Here is a 17,740-nt window from a genome sequence, read left to right as displayed (position 1 = left end):
GCCCATTTCCCCGCCTCTCTAAATTGTGATTGGACAGTCGTTTGTCTGCTCATATCTCTCCATGCAAAAACCACCTCGGGTGGTACTGCTTGGTACCATGGGAAGGGCAGTCCTCTGTGGCACAAGTTAGTGTTTATCCAACGGAAATATTTTGAAAAGAGAACTTCAATTCCCACAGTATCACAAATGGGGGCCGATCCTGTGGATCAGCTGAAGTTTGCGGAGGATTTAATTCATTCATAAGGTTTTAATGATGACCGAGGGAACGTAAGTACAGAACGAACATGTTCAATTATGTGTATGAAATTATATATGCTATAAAAGTAAACGTTTGTAGGAAGTTATAACTTGCTAATTGATTGGTAGCTGATTGCTTTGTGCACTTTCACAAGATTAACTTGGATCAGAAAGGACATGCTCATTAGGAAAGGAACAGGATAAATGTCAACGACTATCAATTTCAACAATGGCCATTATGTACAATACAAATTGTGGTGCAGAATTACTCAAGCGCTACACCCACTGGGCACAGACTTCAATTCAACGTCTATTCCACGTTGGTTCTTGCACCCTCAGATGCCTTCGTAGGAGGGGGGGGCCGTACAAGACCGAGCCAGCGACAGACCTGACCCGCTGGAGGCTGAGTAACACAGAGGGCAGGCAGACATGGCGCTATGTAGAGGATCAAGACACATCAGACAGGGAGCAGACTATGCTTGAAGCCCATTCACTTGGTTTGGATACGGTACACATACTCATCCATGTTTATTTTTCACTAGCCATTGGGAATGTAAACTGTATCTACTAAAGGAGAGGACTTACCTAGACAACCTTCTCTCGATACATTTCATGTTATATATTCTGTACGGAAAACCAAGATACTAATTAGTATGAAGTTACTTTTATTCTGTACGTAAATCCGAGACACTATTTAGTATGATGTTACGTTTCATATGGTATGTATTAATTTGTGGATGTCCAACACCCATTTTATATGATATGTTACGAATTACAATTAGCATTATATGTTATGAGTTTGCTAAATGTATAACAAATTTGCCAAACGTATGATACTTTTGGTCATGTAGTGTATGTGGACACTTGCTCGTTGAACATCTTATTCCAAAATTATGGGCATTAATATGGAGTTGGTCCCCCCTTTGCTGCTGTAATAGCTTCCACTTTTCTGGGAAGGCTTTCCACTAGATGTTGGAATATTGCTGCGGGTCTTGCTTCCATTCAGCCACGAGCACTAGTGAGGTCGGGCAGTGATGTTGGATGATTAGGCCTGGTTCGCAGTCGGTGTTCCAATTATTCTCAAAGGTGTTTGATGGGCTTGAGGTCAGGGCTGTGCAGGCCAGTCAAGTTCTTCCACACCGATCTCAACAAACCATTTCTGTATGGACCTCGCTTTGTGCACGGGGCCATTGTAATGCTGAAACAAAAAAGGGACTTCCCCAAACTGTTGCCACAAAGTTGGAAGCACAGAATCGTCTAGAAAGTCATTGTATGCTGTAGCGTTAAGATTTCCATTCACTGGAACTAAGGGGCCCAAACCATGAAAAACAGCCCCAGACCATTATTCCTCCTCCACCAAACTTTACAGTTAGCATTATGTATTCGGCAGATAGCGTTCTTCTGGCATCCGCCAAACCCAGAATCGTCTGTTGGACTTCCAGATGGTGAAGCGTGATTCATCACTCCAGAGAATGCATTTCCACTGCTCCAGAGTCCAATGGCCGCGAGCTTTACGCCACTCCAGACCATGCTTGGCATTGCTCATGGTGATCTTAGGATTCTGTGCGGCTGCTCGGCCATGGAAACTTATTCCATGAAGCTCCGGATGAAGAGTTATTGTGCTGACGTTGCTTCCAGAGGCAGTTTGGAACTCGGTAGTGAATGTTGCAACCGAGGACAGGCGATCTTTAGGTGCTTCAGCACTCAGCGGTCCCGTTCTGTGAGCTTGTGTAGCCTACCACTTCACGTTTGAGCCGTTGTTGCTCCTAGATGTTTCCACTTCACAATAACAGCACTTACAGTTGACCAGGGCAGACATTTTCCTAACTGACTTGTTGGATGACGGTGCCATGTTGACGGTGCCATGTTGAAAGTCACTGAGATCTTCAGGAAGGCCATTCTACTGCCAATGTTTGTCTATGGAGATTGCATGGCGGTATGCTCAATTTTATACACCAGTCAGCAACGGGTGTGGCTGACTGGCCAAATGAGCCAAATCCACTCATTTGAAGGGGTGTCCACATACTTTTGTATATATTGTGTATGTTACAAATTCTGGCAAGGTGGCTAACGTTAGCTAGGGGTTATGGTTCAATTTAGGAGTTAGGTTAAGGTTTAGGGCAAGGGTTAGCAGACATGCTAAGTAGTTGCAAAAGTTTTAAGTAGTTGAAAAATGAGGTCTATATCTCTTATGTAACCATATGAAACCTAACATAACATACTCATTTCAGTGTCTCTGATTTACTTTTACTATGTTACGTCTAGTCCATGAGAACAGACTGACCTAGGCTATCTGAAGTGTAAGCATTAGGCATGACAGGTAGCCTTAAGGCTAGAGCGTTAGGCCAATAACCGCAAGGTTGCTGGTTCGAATACTGGAGCCGACCAGGTGGAAAATCTGTAGCTGTGTCTTTGAGCAAGGCACTTAACCCTAATTGCTCCAGGAGTGCTGTACAATTGTGACCCCACTCCCTGTTGGTGTCTCAGGGGTAGTTGATATGCAAAAAAATATAAATAAATAACATTTCCATTGCATACTTGTATTGCATTTTTTGGATTGCCTACATGTCCCCTTAGTTGGCCTTCATTGTAAATAAGAATTTGTTCCTTAATTGACTTAAATCAATATACATTTAACAGGTAAAATATAAGCACCCCCCAAATTATTATAATATATTATTAGTTGAAGCCATAAACAGAATGGTTGAAAGCCTTGCAAGAATAAGTGCATATTCTCTCATCCTAACCTCTTATAAACATATGTCTCATTGAAGTATAAATTCAATGATAGAATAGTTGAGCCCCACAAGAACAAAAGGTGGAACTAAATCTCTCCTCTAACGAGCTCGTCATTAGTGTTGTGACCTTTGACCCATGCTTTGTTGTGACAGTACCTATGCCCCTCTACAGAGTAAATTCATCCCTGGCTCTCCCTCAGCCCACACTGCAGTGGAGTCAGCCCTGAAGGGCATGGCATTCTACAGCCAGCTCCAGGCAGAAGATGGCCACTGGGCAGGAGACTACGGAGGACCCCTCTTCCTGCTACCAGGTACACACAATTAGATGCACTTTCAGAGGAAGTACAGTATGCATCTCGTAAAATTAAATGTCTGCATAATGCCATCCAATATTCACTTCCATATTTACAGATAATGTATGTACACATAACAAGCACGGTCATTGAGTTTTATTGTGTCATGTCCATGGGAAAATAACAGTGGACGGGGTCAGACGTGTGCATTATCGTGTACATTATGCCATGGTAGTTATGATGTAATCCATGGGTTATGAAAACAGTAAAAACACTCAAGTTAACGATGAGACTCACATCTGTACTTACAACATCTGAGGTGACATCAGTGGTCTTTTTGTCTGTGCTATCCTCAGGTCTCCTGATCACCTGTCACATAACCCAGATCCCTCTCCCTGAGGCTTGGAAGAAGGAGATGGTGAGATACCTGCGCTCTGTCCAGCTGGCTGATGGAGGCTGGGGCCTGTGAGTGTTCTCATCACTGCTCTCCTTCACTTCTACCCCAAAATACAGTGTGAAAATAAGAGGGATGCCCACGCACACTGTTTAGATATTCTCTAGTAGTTTAATTAGCAATGTTTCTACCACAGCTTATGAGGCTTGTGAGTATCAGCGCAGTCAAAGCTTCAAAGATTTCTTATTGTTGTGTTTTGGTAATTTCTTGTCAGACACATTGAAGACAAGTCCACAGTGTTTGGCACGGCCCTCAGCTACACCACCCTGAGGATTCTGGGAGTGGGACCGGATGACCCGGATATGGTTAGGGCCAGGAACAACCTGCACAGCAAAGGTCTTATTTAACTGTTAATTTTTTTTGGGGGGGGGTGGGGTCAATTAATTGAGCTCTTTGTTTCGTATGTTGGTGGAACCAAAGAAATATGCTGTTTGAAAAAAATGAAAGGGAATGTTGGAGAGCATCACCTGTATATGTTTTAAACCTGAAATAAAAAGTGTCTAAATGCTTTTAACCTCATAAGAGGTGAAATTGTTACCATTGTAGAGTCAGATCATGTCTGTGTGTCTGTCTGTTGTACAGGAGGCGCGGTTGGCATCCCCTCCTGGGGTAAATTCTGGTTGGCCATCCTCAATGTGTACAGCTGGGAAGGAATGAACACGCTCCTCCCGGAGATGTGGTACGCTTGATGTCCTGATACGAATTTGATCAGAATTGTACATAGATTTTAATTCGCCTTTATATAGCACCTATGCATAAAAGTTGAAATTGGATAGGCCGCTCACTCTTGAATAATTGTGAACTTTACCCTTGATTTGGGACATTGATTCCCTCAGCTATGTTTCAACTTGTCCTGTTCTTTGGTCCATGTTTTGTCCTCTATTCAGGCTGTTCCCTACCTGGTTCCCTGCTCACCCATCCACTCTCTGGTGCCACTGTCGCCAGGTCTACCTCCCTATGAGCTACTGCTACGCTGTCAGGTTTGCTGCCAAGGAGGACCCCCTGGTGCTCAGCCTCAGACAGGTGCAGTAGTTACTTCACCCCACCTGGGGGCGACATGTTTCTGTCATAGTGCTCCAATCACTCCGGCCAGAAGTTGCCCACGTAGGCACAGCCCCAAAGATCAGCTAGAATAAGATGGAGCTGCAAAAGAGTACATGGACTTAGTAGCATCCTTCTCTGTTCTATAGGAGCTGTATGTCCAGGACTATGCCACCATCAACTGGCCTGGTCAGCGGAACAATGTGGCAGCATGTGACATGTACACACCACACAGCACGCTACTCACCGTGGCTTACAGTAAGCACTGCACATACCCGTATTAATAGTTTGTGATTGGTCATTTGTGACGACGTTATAACTGTAACCTTGAATTCTCTGTTCTTCCTCAGTGGTCATGAACGTGTATGAGGCCCACCACAGCAGCAGTCTACGAGGAAGAGCGGTCAAAGAGCTGTACGACCACATACAGGCTGACGACCGTTTCACCAAGTGCATCAGCATCGGCCCAGTAAGAAACTGTACTTTAATCGAAGTACCTTTTTTTTTTTGATGCCACTTGTGTTTTAGGATTATCTAGTATTTCCTTGCACTTCCCAGCTGGAATCCTTATTTGTGAAACATTGGTTTGCAATATTATCACAGCAAAGAAGTTACTGCGAACAATGAACACAGTTCTTTCCCCTCAGACATCATTGCACGCCGCAGTAGAACAGAAGCAAATGTACTGCATTTTTTTCTTTACCTCGATATGCAACGTTTCCCCACCTCTGCTTCTTCAACGAAACAAAAACGACAACGGCCGTGGGGCGGATAACATTAGTGGCGCTGTTTCCCCTAGTGCGGATTCCATCTTTAATGCTGTTTTGGCAGTTTACACTGTGGTTTAAGGTGATCCAGAATTGTGTGTCAGTTGTTACGTGGCGGTGATTTAACGCTTAGTTTCACTCCTCAGATCTCCAAAACGATCAACATGCTGGTGCGCTGGCACGTGGACGGACCCTCTTCCGCTGCCTTCCAGGAGCACGTGTCCAGGATCCCAGACTACCTCTGGTCAGTCAGCTAGTGAGTCAGTTGTATGTGACAATGCAGTAGGTTGTGAGCGTGTTTATTTACATGTTTGTTTTCCATTTCCTGCTTTGCGATAGGCTGGGATTGGATGGTATGAAAATGCAGGTATGTTGGGTATTGGCTAGCCATGATATACATAATGTCGTTAATCTTTTGCATTATGGGCTGGTTTCCTGACCCAAATTAAGTAGACAGAAAAGCACTAAAAAGCACTTTTAATGTCTGACCTGTTTTCCTGACATGCAGTCTGGTTGTGTTCCTATAGGGAACCAATGGATCACAGCTATGGGACACGGCTTTCGCAGCTCAGGCGTTCCTAGAGGTGAGATATTCATATTCATGTTACGCTACAAAGAACCCATGTGACTTGTTCATCATGCTTTACGTTCTGCGTGCATTACTCTCCATTCATGTGATGATTGATAACTGTAAAGATGTTAAAGTTGAGAGGATTTGTAATGTTTTTGTTTTTCCCTCAATTGGGGTCATTCAGGCAGGGGCTCAGGACAGCCCCAGGTTAGAAGAGTGTCTTAAACACGCCCACCAGTTCCTCACCATCACACAGGTGAGAGCGTCACAGGAAATGGGCTTGAGTTCCTCACACAGGTCACAGAGTCTAGTGTATTGGCTCGCTGCCAGACAAAACACCTTGAGGGCACACATTCCTCGGTTCCTAATACACCTGTTGCTTTTATATGGATTTTTTTTCCGATGTCTGACCAGTTTTCTCCTTTCATCAGATACCAGACAACCCCCCAGAATACCAGAAATACTACAGACAGATGAACAAGGTGAACCATTACTGCCAGTCAGAGGAAGTGTCTGCGTGTCCTGTATGGGTGTGTTTGTCCTGCAAGACTGTGTGCGTGTGTCCTGCATGGTCGTGTGTGAGTGATTGTGTGTATTTGTCCTGCACATCCGTGTGTCCTGCATGGTTGTGGGCGTGCATTTGTGTGTGTGTGTGTGTGTCTGCGCGCTTACATGCATGAATGTGTGTTTATCAGGGAGGGTTCCCCTTCAGCACGCGGGACTGTGGCTGGATCGTGGCCGACTGCACGGCAGAGGGCCTAAAGTCAGTGATGCTTCTGCAGGAACACTGTCCCTTCATCAGTCAGCACGTCCCCTCAGAGCGCCTGTGTGACTCCGTCAATGTGGTCAGTGGCAACACCAACTAACTTCTATCTACTGTACAACCCAATCACAGTTTTTACCACAACTTCATATATGGTGTCGGGGCTTTTCTCGATCTTTCATGTATTTTCCTCTCTTCCATCTCCCCAACTTTCAACTTCTTTCAAGATGATGTCTCACGGTGCTGATAATAATGCAAATTCTCAGCTCATGTTTGATTCCATCATACAACAAAAAAGCAACATACAATACTGACACTTGCCCTGGTTGACTGTGGGTTGCAGTTGCTAAGCATGAGAAACAGTGACGGCGGTTTTGCCACTTATGAGACCAAGCGAGGAGGGAGACTGTTGGAGCTACTCAACCCCTCAGAGGTGTTTGGTGAGTCTTTCATCTCACCGACCCCCCCCCCCCCAATCCCTGTGTTGTGTTTATGGATATAATACCTTTTTTGGATATAAATACAAGCTTTGTACTCTCTCCCACCACCCCCCTATCTCTTTCTTTCAGGTGACATCATGATAGACTACACCTATGTGGAGTGCACCTCAGCAGTCATGCAGGCTCTGAGACACTTCCAGCACGTGTACCCTGAATACCGGACAGAGGAGATCAGGTACACGCACACACACATGCTATACCTCTAGCCTGGAACCCTAACCCTCTCCAAGCTGCTGCCTAAAAGCATCACTTTTTCTAACTGTTTTAAATCAGGTCCACTCTGAGAGAAGGATTGGAGTACTGCCGGAGGGTGCAGAGGCCCGATGGGTCATGGGAAGGGTAAGTAGCTTCCGGTCTCACTTACAGCGCATTCAGAAAGTTTTCAGACCCCTTGACTTTTTCCACATTTGGTTACGTTACAGCCTTATTTTAAAATTGATTACATATTTTTTTGTTCTTATCAATCTACACACAATACCTCATAATGACAAAGCGAAAACAGGTTTTTATAAATGTTTGCAAATTTATTACAAATAAAAAACAGAAATACATTATTTACTTAAGTATTCAGATCCTTTGCTATGAGACTTCAAATTGAGCTCAGGTGCATCCTGTTTCTATGAATCATCCTTGAGATGTTTCTACAACTTGATTGGAGTCCACCTGTGGTAAATTCAATTGATTGGACATGATTTGTAAAGGCACACACCTGTCTATATAAGGTCCCACAGTTGACAGTGCATGTCAAAACAAAAACCAAGCCATGAGGTCAAAGGAATTCTCCGTAGAGCTCCGAGACATGATTGTGTCAAGGCACAGATCTGGGGAAGGGTACCAAAAAATGTCTGCAACATTGAAGGTCACCAAGAACGCAGTGGCCTCCATCATTCTTAAATGGAAGAAGTTAGGAATCACCAAGACTCTTGCTAGTGCTGGCTGCCTGGCCAAATAGGTGGAGAAGGGCCTTGGTCAGGGAGGTGACCAAGAACCCGATGGTCACTCTTGACAGAGCTCCAGTGTTCCTCTGAGGAGATGGGCGAGCCTTTCAGAAGGACAACCATCTCTGCAGCACTCCACCAATCAGGTCTACATGTAGAGTGGCCAGATTTCTCAGTAAAAGGCACATGACAGCCCGCTTGGAGTTTGCCAAAAGGCACCTAAAGGATTCTCAGACCATGAGAAACAAGAATCTCTGGTCTGATGAAACCAAGATTGAACTCTTTGTCTTGAATGCGAAGCGTCACGTCTGGAGGAAACCTGGCACCATCCCAACGGTGAGGTGTGGTGGTGGTGGCAGCATCATGCTGTGGGGATGTTTTTCAGCGGCAGGGACTGGGAGACTAGTCAGGATCGAGGCAAAGATGAATGGAGCAAAGTACAGTGAGATCCTTGATGAAAACCTGCTCCAGAGCACTCAGGATCTCTGACTGGGGAGAAGGTTCACATTCCAAAAGGACAACGACCCTAAGCACACAGCCAAGACAACGCTGGAGTGGCTTCGGGACAAGTCTCTGAATGTCCTTGTGTGGCCCAGCCAGAGCCCGGACTTGAACCCGATCGAACATCTCTGGAGAGACCTGAAAATAGCTGTGCAGCAATGCACCCCATCCAACCTGACAGAGCTTGAGAGGATCTGCAGAGAAGAAATGAGAGAATCTCCCGAAATAGAGGTGTGCCAAGCTTGTAGCAAGGTACAAAGTATTGAGTAAAGGGTCTGAATACTTATGTAAATGTGATATTTCTGGGTTTTTTTTTATTGAAATTTGCAAAAGAAATCTAAACTTGAGTTTGCTTTGTCATTATGGGGTATTGTGTGTATAAAATAAGATGTTTTGTAACCTAACAAAATGTGGAAAAAGTCAAGGGGTCTGAATACTTTCCAAATGCACTATATATCATGGCTGAGTGTCTCCTCGTCTCCTTTACTTCATGACCAAGGAAAGCATTGGGCATCTAGGTATATAAAGCTATTAAAGGTCATAAGGAATCATTTAGGGCCCTATGACAACTGATGGGTGAGATAATATGGATAGGTCTTCTCCATGTTGATTCCATCTAACAAGTCCAAAACACTGGTCATAAAGGAAAGGATACAAGTAAAGGAGGCCATTGAAGACTGTCAGGACTCTGGATGTGATTTGAATGCAATGTGATTTGAATGGCAGTGTCTGTGATTTGAATGCCAATGCCATGTGATTTGAATGCCAATGCCATGTGATTTGAATGCCAATGCCATGTGATTTGAATGCCAGTGCCTGTGATTTGAATGCCAATGCCATGTGATTTGAATGCCAATGCCATGTGATTTGAATGTCAGTGCCTGTGATTTGAATGCCAATGCCATGTGATTTGAATGCCAATGCCATGTGATTTGAATGCCAGTGCCTGTGATTTGAATGTCATGTTGTTATTCATTCTTCTGCGTCATACGGACCATTTTTAGTTATGTGTCCTTCCTAGGGTTGCAAAATTCTGGTAACTTTCCCCCAAAAAGTTTTCCAGAAATCCCGGTTGGAAGCTTCACGGAATCAGGAGGGAATAGGCAGGAAATCCTACTGTACTTTTTCAACCCTAGTGCTTTCTTATTGTGGTGTGTGTTGCCTAGATCCTGGGGAGTGTGCTTCACCTATGGGGTCTGGTTCGGCTTGGAGGCCTTTGCCTGCATGGGTCACACCTACCATGATGGGTAAGGATCCTTAGTGCCGGAGGAAGACATGTACGCACACACCACATTCAAAGGAAACACGAGTGTCTGTGGAATCGTTTTTTCAAACCTTTAAAAATACATCTTTCCCTCTCTCCCACTCTCTCTCTCTGTCTGTTTCTGTCTCCTTTCTCTCTCCAGCGGTGGTGTGTGTAAGGAGGTGCAGAGTGCCTGTGACTTCCTGGTGGCCCACCAGATGGAGGATGGGGGCTGGGGTGAGGACTTTGAGTCCTGTGAGCAGCGTCGCTACGTGCAGAGTGCTAACTCCCAGATCCACAACACCTGCTGGGCCCTGCTGGGCCTCATGGCTGCTAGGTAACAGTAACTATTTATGTAACTGCCTTGTAATGACTTATTTAACTAACGTAAACTTACTCACTTTTGTACATCGCCTTGGTACGTACAATTGACCTTATTTTAGCACCCAAAAAACGTAATACTTCCAGATCAACTGTAATGTCAATACCATTGTAAAGCACAATTTCTCCCCTTTCCAAAAAAATCCATGCCGAGACCTTCGCGTTGCCCGTTTCTGCATGATTCAAGAAGGCAATGAGCTCCGTGGGGTCATTTTTAAAATGGCGGGTGGGGAAGCTAAACTAATGCGTGATAGTGAGACGGAGAGATGTCGTGTGGGGAAACTGCTTTTTTTCACTCGATCTGTCCAACTTATCACCTTATCGCCTCTCAAATGTAAATAAAACACTATAAAGAGTTTATATTATGTGTCATTACATACCTATTTGAAGGTTTGTGTCGAATTTGAATCAGGTTTTCAGGGCGGTGCTAAAGTGATCTTCAGAAGTAAACAGCAGCTTTGATGGCCTGCAGTGAAGACGCAAAAAAATTAAATGATGAGAGAAGTGCTACACCTGGTGGAGAGAGATTGTAAAGACAGAAATAGTTGCTTTATGCGTGCTGTACATTACGGCATGACACGTCACGATGTAAAGGAGGGTCTGTTTTTTTCAACTTTTCTCCAATACTTTAGAGCCATTACCATGTCGATTAAGGCTTGAATAGAAACGTAGTTCACACCCCAGATTTTGAAGTCAACACAGTCGCTACAGTCCCATTATTTTTCTTTGCAGCCTCGTTTGAATGTTGCGATTGCGCACATTTGTACGGAATGGGGTGAGTTTACGTTACCTTGTAACTACCTATGAGACTACCTTATAACTACTGTTAGGTTCTAAAGAACAGGGTAAAAAATGACAAGACAACTATAAAAGCTCAAACCAAGTTTATTCACCCAAAGGGTCGGACAGCAGAACAGGCAAATACACGTTTCCACCAGCACAAGTGTATATATATACCCCAATTTGTGTGAAGCATCCTCCTTCCCTCTTAACATGACATCTTTATTGCTAGGGAGGAAGTTAAGTGATGCGGGCAATAAACTGTTCCTTCTCCCTTAATGTGACCTGACCCCAACCCCCATTCCTCACTAAACCACCTCTCTTCACCCTTATCAGTGACTCTAACCATGTGATTGCCTTTCTTTTCCTCTGTACATTCCAAGCACAATTGCCTCCACCATATACATTCCCCCTACAGATAATCATTAACTTCTGGTGTAGAAACCAGACTATGGCACTCCTCATTTCCATAGGACACCTGATAATTAACAATATTTCAAGTTTAAGAGTCAGAACCCATCACTACCTTGTAACTACATGGTTTAAAACAATATGATATAAAGTGGGACCAATGAACCTCAGTATGTTTAAGTTGTAGACCCACAATCTCTTCTCTGCTCTGTGGCAGGTACCCAGATGCACAGGTGATTGAGAGAGGAATACAGCTGTTGGTTGACAAGCAGCTGCCCAATGGAGACTGGCCACAGGTGAGTCCCCACCTCCTGTCACACTGTGCTCAGTGCTTAGCTCCACCCAAGGCTCAAGCATGAAGTTGTCAAATTGTTTAGCATAATCTGTTGTTGAACGTCTGGCCCTCTGTCTGTCATTCTTTCATGTACTGTATTGTAGATTGTGTCCGTGTGTATATTTGGAGCCCAAGAAGCAGTGTAGAGTATTCTTACTAGAGATACATACTGTGAAGAATAACCTGAAGCTTTATAGATGACCACAACTGTATTTTGGCCTATCTCTCCTCAGGAAAACATCTCGGGAGTATTCAATAAGAGCTGTGCCATCAGCTACACTTCCTACAGGAACGTCTTCACCGTGTGGACGCTGGGACGCTTCTTTAACCTCTTCCCCTCCAGCCCTCTGGCCGGGAAGGTGAAGCTGTGAGGACAGAGGTCACCTAAAGGTCAAGAGGTCAGCAACGATTGGAACAGTGCCCTTTCTAATCTATACATAAAGAACGGCCGTGAACAGGGTTGGGGAGTAATGGATTACATGTAATCCGTTAAATGTAACTGATTCTAAAAGTATTTTTTTTCCTGTAATCCGTTACCAGCTAAAATATTGTAATCAGATTACAGATACTTTTGAAAAACTAGATGATTACTTCATTCTCAATAACATTCAAATCATCTTAAATGTGTTCTGCTTGAGAGAGTCTGACCACAAGTCAGAGACCATTACACACCAAATGTGTTTAATGATATGCGGGAAAAGAGCAGGAATAGGCTTTTGTAGATTACAGTCCAAGCTATGTCTTCCAGTGGTGCGACTGCTGTCAGCATCAAAGATTATTCATCCAATTTGAATAAACGCTTGGAGGTAAGGATGACAGCAGTGTTGTAGCCTACGGGTGCTAGGATATCACTTATTATTGATATCTATACAGCTCATTGATGTGAATCACACTGCTGCTCAATCTAATTGGTGCTGATAAAAGAAAAATGCCCATAGGCCTAACGGACACATGCTCAAACACACACACTTTTAAGGGACTTAAACAGCTGCAAATGATTGAGATATCAAAGTGTCACCAACAAAAGCTTAAACAATAGGCCTATAGCAAATGCAGCATATGGAAATCATTTTTCACATGCAAATAGCACTTAGTCCTATTTTTGAAGACCAATGGGGTATGAAATCAATTGGAAGGATTGGAAATCTGACAACTTGTGGTTTCAATGTGAAGATGTAGCCTACTCATTTTATTATCTATATTAAAGTAGAAAGCTATCGGTTAAAAGAAGCCTACATAACTTTAAAGTAAAATGCAACATCCGTTTATTGCTAGAACTTTGTAAACTCTAACATTGATTTATCCTGCAATAGATGTCATTCAATTGGTAATATTCATTTTTGTCTTCTTCTAATGCCTCTTATTAAGGGGAAAGTAATCTAAAAGTAACTTAAGGTTTATCAGATTACGTTACTGAGTTTGGGTCATCCAAAAGTTAGTGATTACAATTGTGGACAGGTAACTAGCAACTGTAACAGATTGCATTTCTAAAGTAACCTCCCCAACCCTGTTCGTAAAAGTGACGTTTTTCAATTTTTCTACTGGGTGAGTCCTGAAAATACCTCAACCTTGGGATCACCTTACCTTGCCTGCTATTTTAACATTCCTCTTGCCTTACATTTTGGTGGGACTGAACTCTTTGAAACATACCTTTTAAGCTGCTATGTGAGAAATGAGGGTGTCATTTTGGCATCTGTATAATGAAATAAAAATCGAGCCCGTAAATCAATCTGTAAATAGTGCTGAAATAAGTGTTTCCATGTTGCCTATTAATATCAACCTTAGTTTCTGAAAATCTATTGATGTAATTGATTTGTAATTAAATCTTATTTTGAAATGCAGAATAAAGTCATTTTGGATGGTTTCACTAATTCACTATTTCTCTCTTGCAACAGCTGATGATGTTTGAGTGGGAGAACAGTGTGAGTCAAACCTACCAACCAGTAGCCCGTGACCCGTCCTGCATCAATACACACACACACATACTCTCTCTCACCGAATTTGCCAATTCAAAGTATCTAATGGAAATCAAGGTGCGGTTTTGGGGAGTGTTTGTAACTTTTTTTGTGTGTGTGTGTGCGTCCGTATTTGTGTGGGTGTAGGGTGTAGCTATCTGGACAAAAAGCTATCTATGCCACTGTCAATCGTAGCAATAGTGAATGAGATCATATGATAACACACAGTAGAAGTGTTGCACAATAGGCATTCCAAAGAAAGGCGTGCTTGATAGGTACATATCTGTTTTCACCTCCCCCATGCCACATCCAATTTGTTTTGTTCCTGAAGCATGACTGCCAATAAGAATGCTGGTACTCACCTCATTCAACCCCTTCTCCACCAGACCTGGAATAATTTGTTTTGTTCCTGAAGCATGACTGCCAATAAGAATGCTGGTACTCACCTCATTCAACCCCTTCTCCACCAGACCTGGAATAATTTGTTTTGTTCCTGAAGCATGACTGCCAATAAGAATGCTGGTACTCACCTCATTCAACCCCTTCTCCACCAGACCTGGAATAATTTGTTTTGTTCCTGAAGCATGACTGCCAATAAGAATGCTGGTACTCACCTCATTCAACCCCTTCTCCACCAGACCTGGAATAATTTGTTTTGTTCCTGAAGCATGACTGCCAATAAGAATGCTGGTACTCACCTCATTCAACCCCTTCTCCACCAGACCTGGAGTAATGTTTTTTTCCTGAAGCATGACTGCCAATAAGAATGCTGGTACTCACCTCATTCAACCCCTTCTCCACCAGACCTGGAATAATTTGTTTTAAATAGGATTTGTGCAAAGTTCCTTTTTTTCGGGGGAACAAATTGTTACTTTGGATGTGAATATGGATCCCCCCAAAAACTTATTTGAATACAGATCTCAGAAATTGACTACTTTTTCTAAACAATTTCAACACAGATTTCAGAAAGTAACTACTGTTGTGGAAATTCTAACCAAGTGAGAAAGACGTTGAGCTGGTCAGCGACTCCCTGTTCTTATTGTTAGGGATGCACCAATCTGACATTTTGGGCCGATATCCTTGCCAAAAACCCTGACACCGATATTAAACATTTTAGAGGCCTTTTAAGCATTCTAGAACAGTTAAATAGTTTAAACACACACACACACACACACCACACTGACCAAAAAGTTAATTTGTTGGCATTTACGTATGTCCCCATTACCAGTAAAACATTATCAAAACCTATTTCTTTCACTTACTGGCTGTGCTGTTTCGTTGTTCATTTGTTCAGTCCTTTCATTCTCCACCAGGATTTCATCATACATGTCAAGCAGTGAAGTTTCAGCTGTCTGTCCGTGGCCTCTTCTGTCTTGGGTCCTCTTCTTCGGTGCGCACTGTCACTGTGTCTGTTTCCTTCTTGTCCAGCTGTGTCGGTACAATTTCACATAAACCCTGTTTCTTGCCTGCATCGAAGTAGCGGTCCTTGTACCTAGCATCGAGCATAGTGGCGATACAGTAAAGAGGATCAGAGAGAATGCCACCGAATCACTTGTTTACAGCCTCTAGTAGAAGTTTTAACCCCACGGTCTGTATCGGCTGTTTTGTTGAGCAGGCATTTCAATGCCATGACAGAGGGTATCACGTCTGCTGCAGACGCAGTTGAGGAGCTTATTTCTCCAGTCAGTTCTTCGAATGGAGCTAGGAGTGTGTTCATGTTTCAAACATGTTCTCAAATGCCATTGAGACGGCAACAGCGGTATGGGGCTGACATCGCTGGTCCAAATATCAGTCATGAAGATAATAGCAGTGGCGGCCAGAGCAAGTAGCTCATGGATATGCGTTTCAACAATACTGTGTAACTCCGGTAGGGTAACATCTGAAAAATAGCGCCTACTTAGTAGTGTGTGTACTGGGGCTCGAGGTTCCCGACCAGTCGGCGAAAACCAACATCATCCACAACAGAGAACGGTTGATTGTCAAGGGCAATGAATTCTATTATCTTGGCGTTAATGGATTTCGCCTTTGAGTTGTCTCACTGACTTGAACTTGTTGAGTTGTTGGAAGTGTGTGCTACATCGGGCCGATGCCGATGTTGGCATTTTTAGCTAATATCATCCGATTCCGATATGCTTACCGATATATCGTGCATCCCTACTAATTGTATAGAAACCAGGGTTTGACCCCTAAGACAAGGTTCTTCTTATCAGCTGTCCGTACTAGAGCCATCTCCTCCCTGGTACCTCAAGAGTACACAAACACCAATTCAATCTATGGAATGCAGGCTCCGACAGAGGACAAAGACCATCATAAATCAGTTGCTAGCCCAAAACCCCAGAGGCCAACTCAGTACACACAGACATAGATGAGGGAGTACTGAGAAACCTTATTCGATGCATAAACAGTAGTAAAATGTAATCTCGTAATTTTCTACCATACTACTTTTCAGAAACTATTGGATTGACTGCCTTCAACTAATGGCAGGGCTGTATCTGGAATTGCATGTTGAAGATAGAAATAGAATGAATAGAGCACACACAAACTAGGGCAGGTTAGAACGTTGGGCCAGTAACTGAAAGGTCACTGGTTTGAATACCCGAGCCGACAAGGTGAAATATCTGTCGAAGTGCCCTTGAGCAAGGCCCTTAAGCCTAATTTGCTCCAGGGGGGCCATACTACTATGGCTGACCCTGTAAAATAACACATTTTACTGCACCTTTCCTGTGTATGTGACAACAAAACATTTGTTTTTTTTCCTCCTTTGAATGTCCATTTCCCCAGGTGTACATTATCAAGTCAAACCAATCAATGATATCAACTTTTCTTGTGCCTGCGTAATAAAACTAATTACTTTGAGCAACATTTTATTAGCATGTTGTTACATAACTTTGGAAATGAACATTTTAATTGCATATCAATGAGCTAAGAGTTTTTGTAACTACTGTGCACAAGAGGAATAGTGGCTGTTCCACCTGTAATAACTCCATAATTATGCCATTATAAATCAATTCCCAAAGTCCTATGTAAGTAACAACAATGTTGCTATTGTAATAGTCACAAAGTTACTACACATGTATAAGAACTTGATGTCAAGTCTTACCTTATGTCTCACTCATTATGAAAATATATTTGTTAGTCATTTTGAAGCTGCAAAATAGGTATATTCTAATGTTGAGGTCATTATATTATAGGCTATAGACTATTAAGATTCATATCTAAGAGCCCTCCAAACCATGTGCGTCTGATAATATATTTAGACTAATTCAACTAATTGTTGTAGTTTTTGGTTCTTCATCAAGTATATATACAGTGGGGCAAAAAAGTATTTAGTCAGCCACCAATTGTGCAAGTTCTCCCACTTAAAAAGATGAGAGAGGCCTGTAATTTTCATCATAGGTGCACATCAACTATGACAGACAAAATGAGAGAAAAAAAATCCAGAAAATCACATTGTAGGATTTTTTATGAATTTATTTGCAAATTATGGTGGAAAATAAGAATTTGGTCACCTACAAACAAGCAAGATTTCTGGCTCTCACAGACCTGTAACTTCTTCTTTAAGAGGCTCCTCTGTCCTCCACTCGTTACCTGTATTAATGGCACCTGTTTGAACTTGTTATCAGTATAAAAGACACCTGTCCACAACCTCAAACAGTCACACTCCAAACTCCACTATGGCCAAGATCAAAGGACACCAGAAACAAAATTGTAGACCTGCACCAGGCTGGGAAGACTGAATCTGCAATAGGTAAGCAGCTTGGTTTGAAGAAATCAACTGTGGGAGCAAGTACTAGGAAATGGAAGACATACAAGACCACTGATAATCTCCCTTG

General features: G+C 43.0%; 1 protein-coding gene across 2 annotated transcripts; it reads left to right on the top strand.

Moving 5' to 3' along the window:
* Window positions 1–35: 35 nt before the first annotated feature.
* On the top strand, window positions 36–15,154 carry lss (lanosterol synthase (2,3-oxidosqualene-lanosterol cyclase)). Of its 2 annotated transcripts, XM_090215715.1 has the most exons (23): window positions 36–267; window positions 577–745; window positions 3,148–3,286; window positions 3,625–3,733; window positions 3,937–4,058; window positions 4,305–4,401; window positions 4,610–4,745; window positions 4,913–5,021; window positions 5,114–5,232; window positions 5,677–5,774; window positions 5,870–5,897; window positions 6,058–6,114; window positions 6,286–6,357; window positions 6,533–6,583; window positions 6,797–6,946; window positions 7,208–7,304; window positions 7,434–7,539; window positions 7,638–7,703; window positions 9,970–10,050; window positions 10,210–10,383; window positions 11,836–11,914; window positions 12,186–12,350; window positions 13,848–15,154. In XM_090215715.1, the coding sequence occupies exons 1-22, from the start codon at window positions 251–253 to the stop codon at window positions 12,321–12,323; spliced, it is 2,214 nt and encodes a 737-aa protein (XP_090071841.1). In that variant the 5' UTR covers window positions 36–250; the 3' UTR covers window positions 12,324–12,350; window positions 13,848–15,154. The 2 variants fall into 2 exon arrangements, with proteins under 2 accessions (XP_090071841.1, XP_036814830.2); XM_036958935.2 differs by lacking the exon at window positions 13,848–15,154 and having other exon boundaries at window positions 12,186–13,822.
* Window positions 15,155–17,740: the final 2,586 nt, after the last annotated feature.

This window comes from Oncorhynchus mykiss, chromosome 22 (genome assembly GCF_057628025.1).
Source record: "Oncorhynchus mykiss isolate SJ-2025 chromosome 22, ASM5762802v1, whole genome shotgun sequence".
NCBI classification, from domain to species: Eukaryota; Metazoa; Chordata; class Actinopteri; order Salmoniformes; family Salmonidae; genus Oncorhynchus; species Oncorhynchus mykiss.
The sequence above is the reverse complement of the archived record's forward strand: the minus strand, read 5'-3'. Positions and strand labels throughout refer to the sequence as shown.

Coding starts and splice junctions, on each gene's coding strand:
- lss (XM_090215715.1), top strand. Junction 746..3,147: donor ATTCACTTGGTTTGGATACG/GTACACATACTC, acceptor GCCCCTCTACAG/AGTAAATTCATCCCTGGCTC. Junction 5,775..5,869: donor AGGATCCCAGACTACCTCTG/GTCAGTCAGCTA, acceptor GCTTTGCGATAG/GCTGGGATTGGATGGTATGA.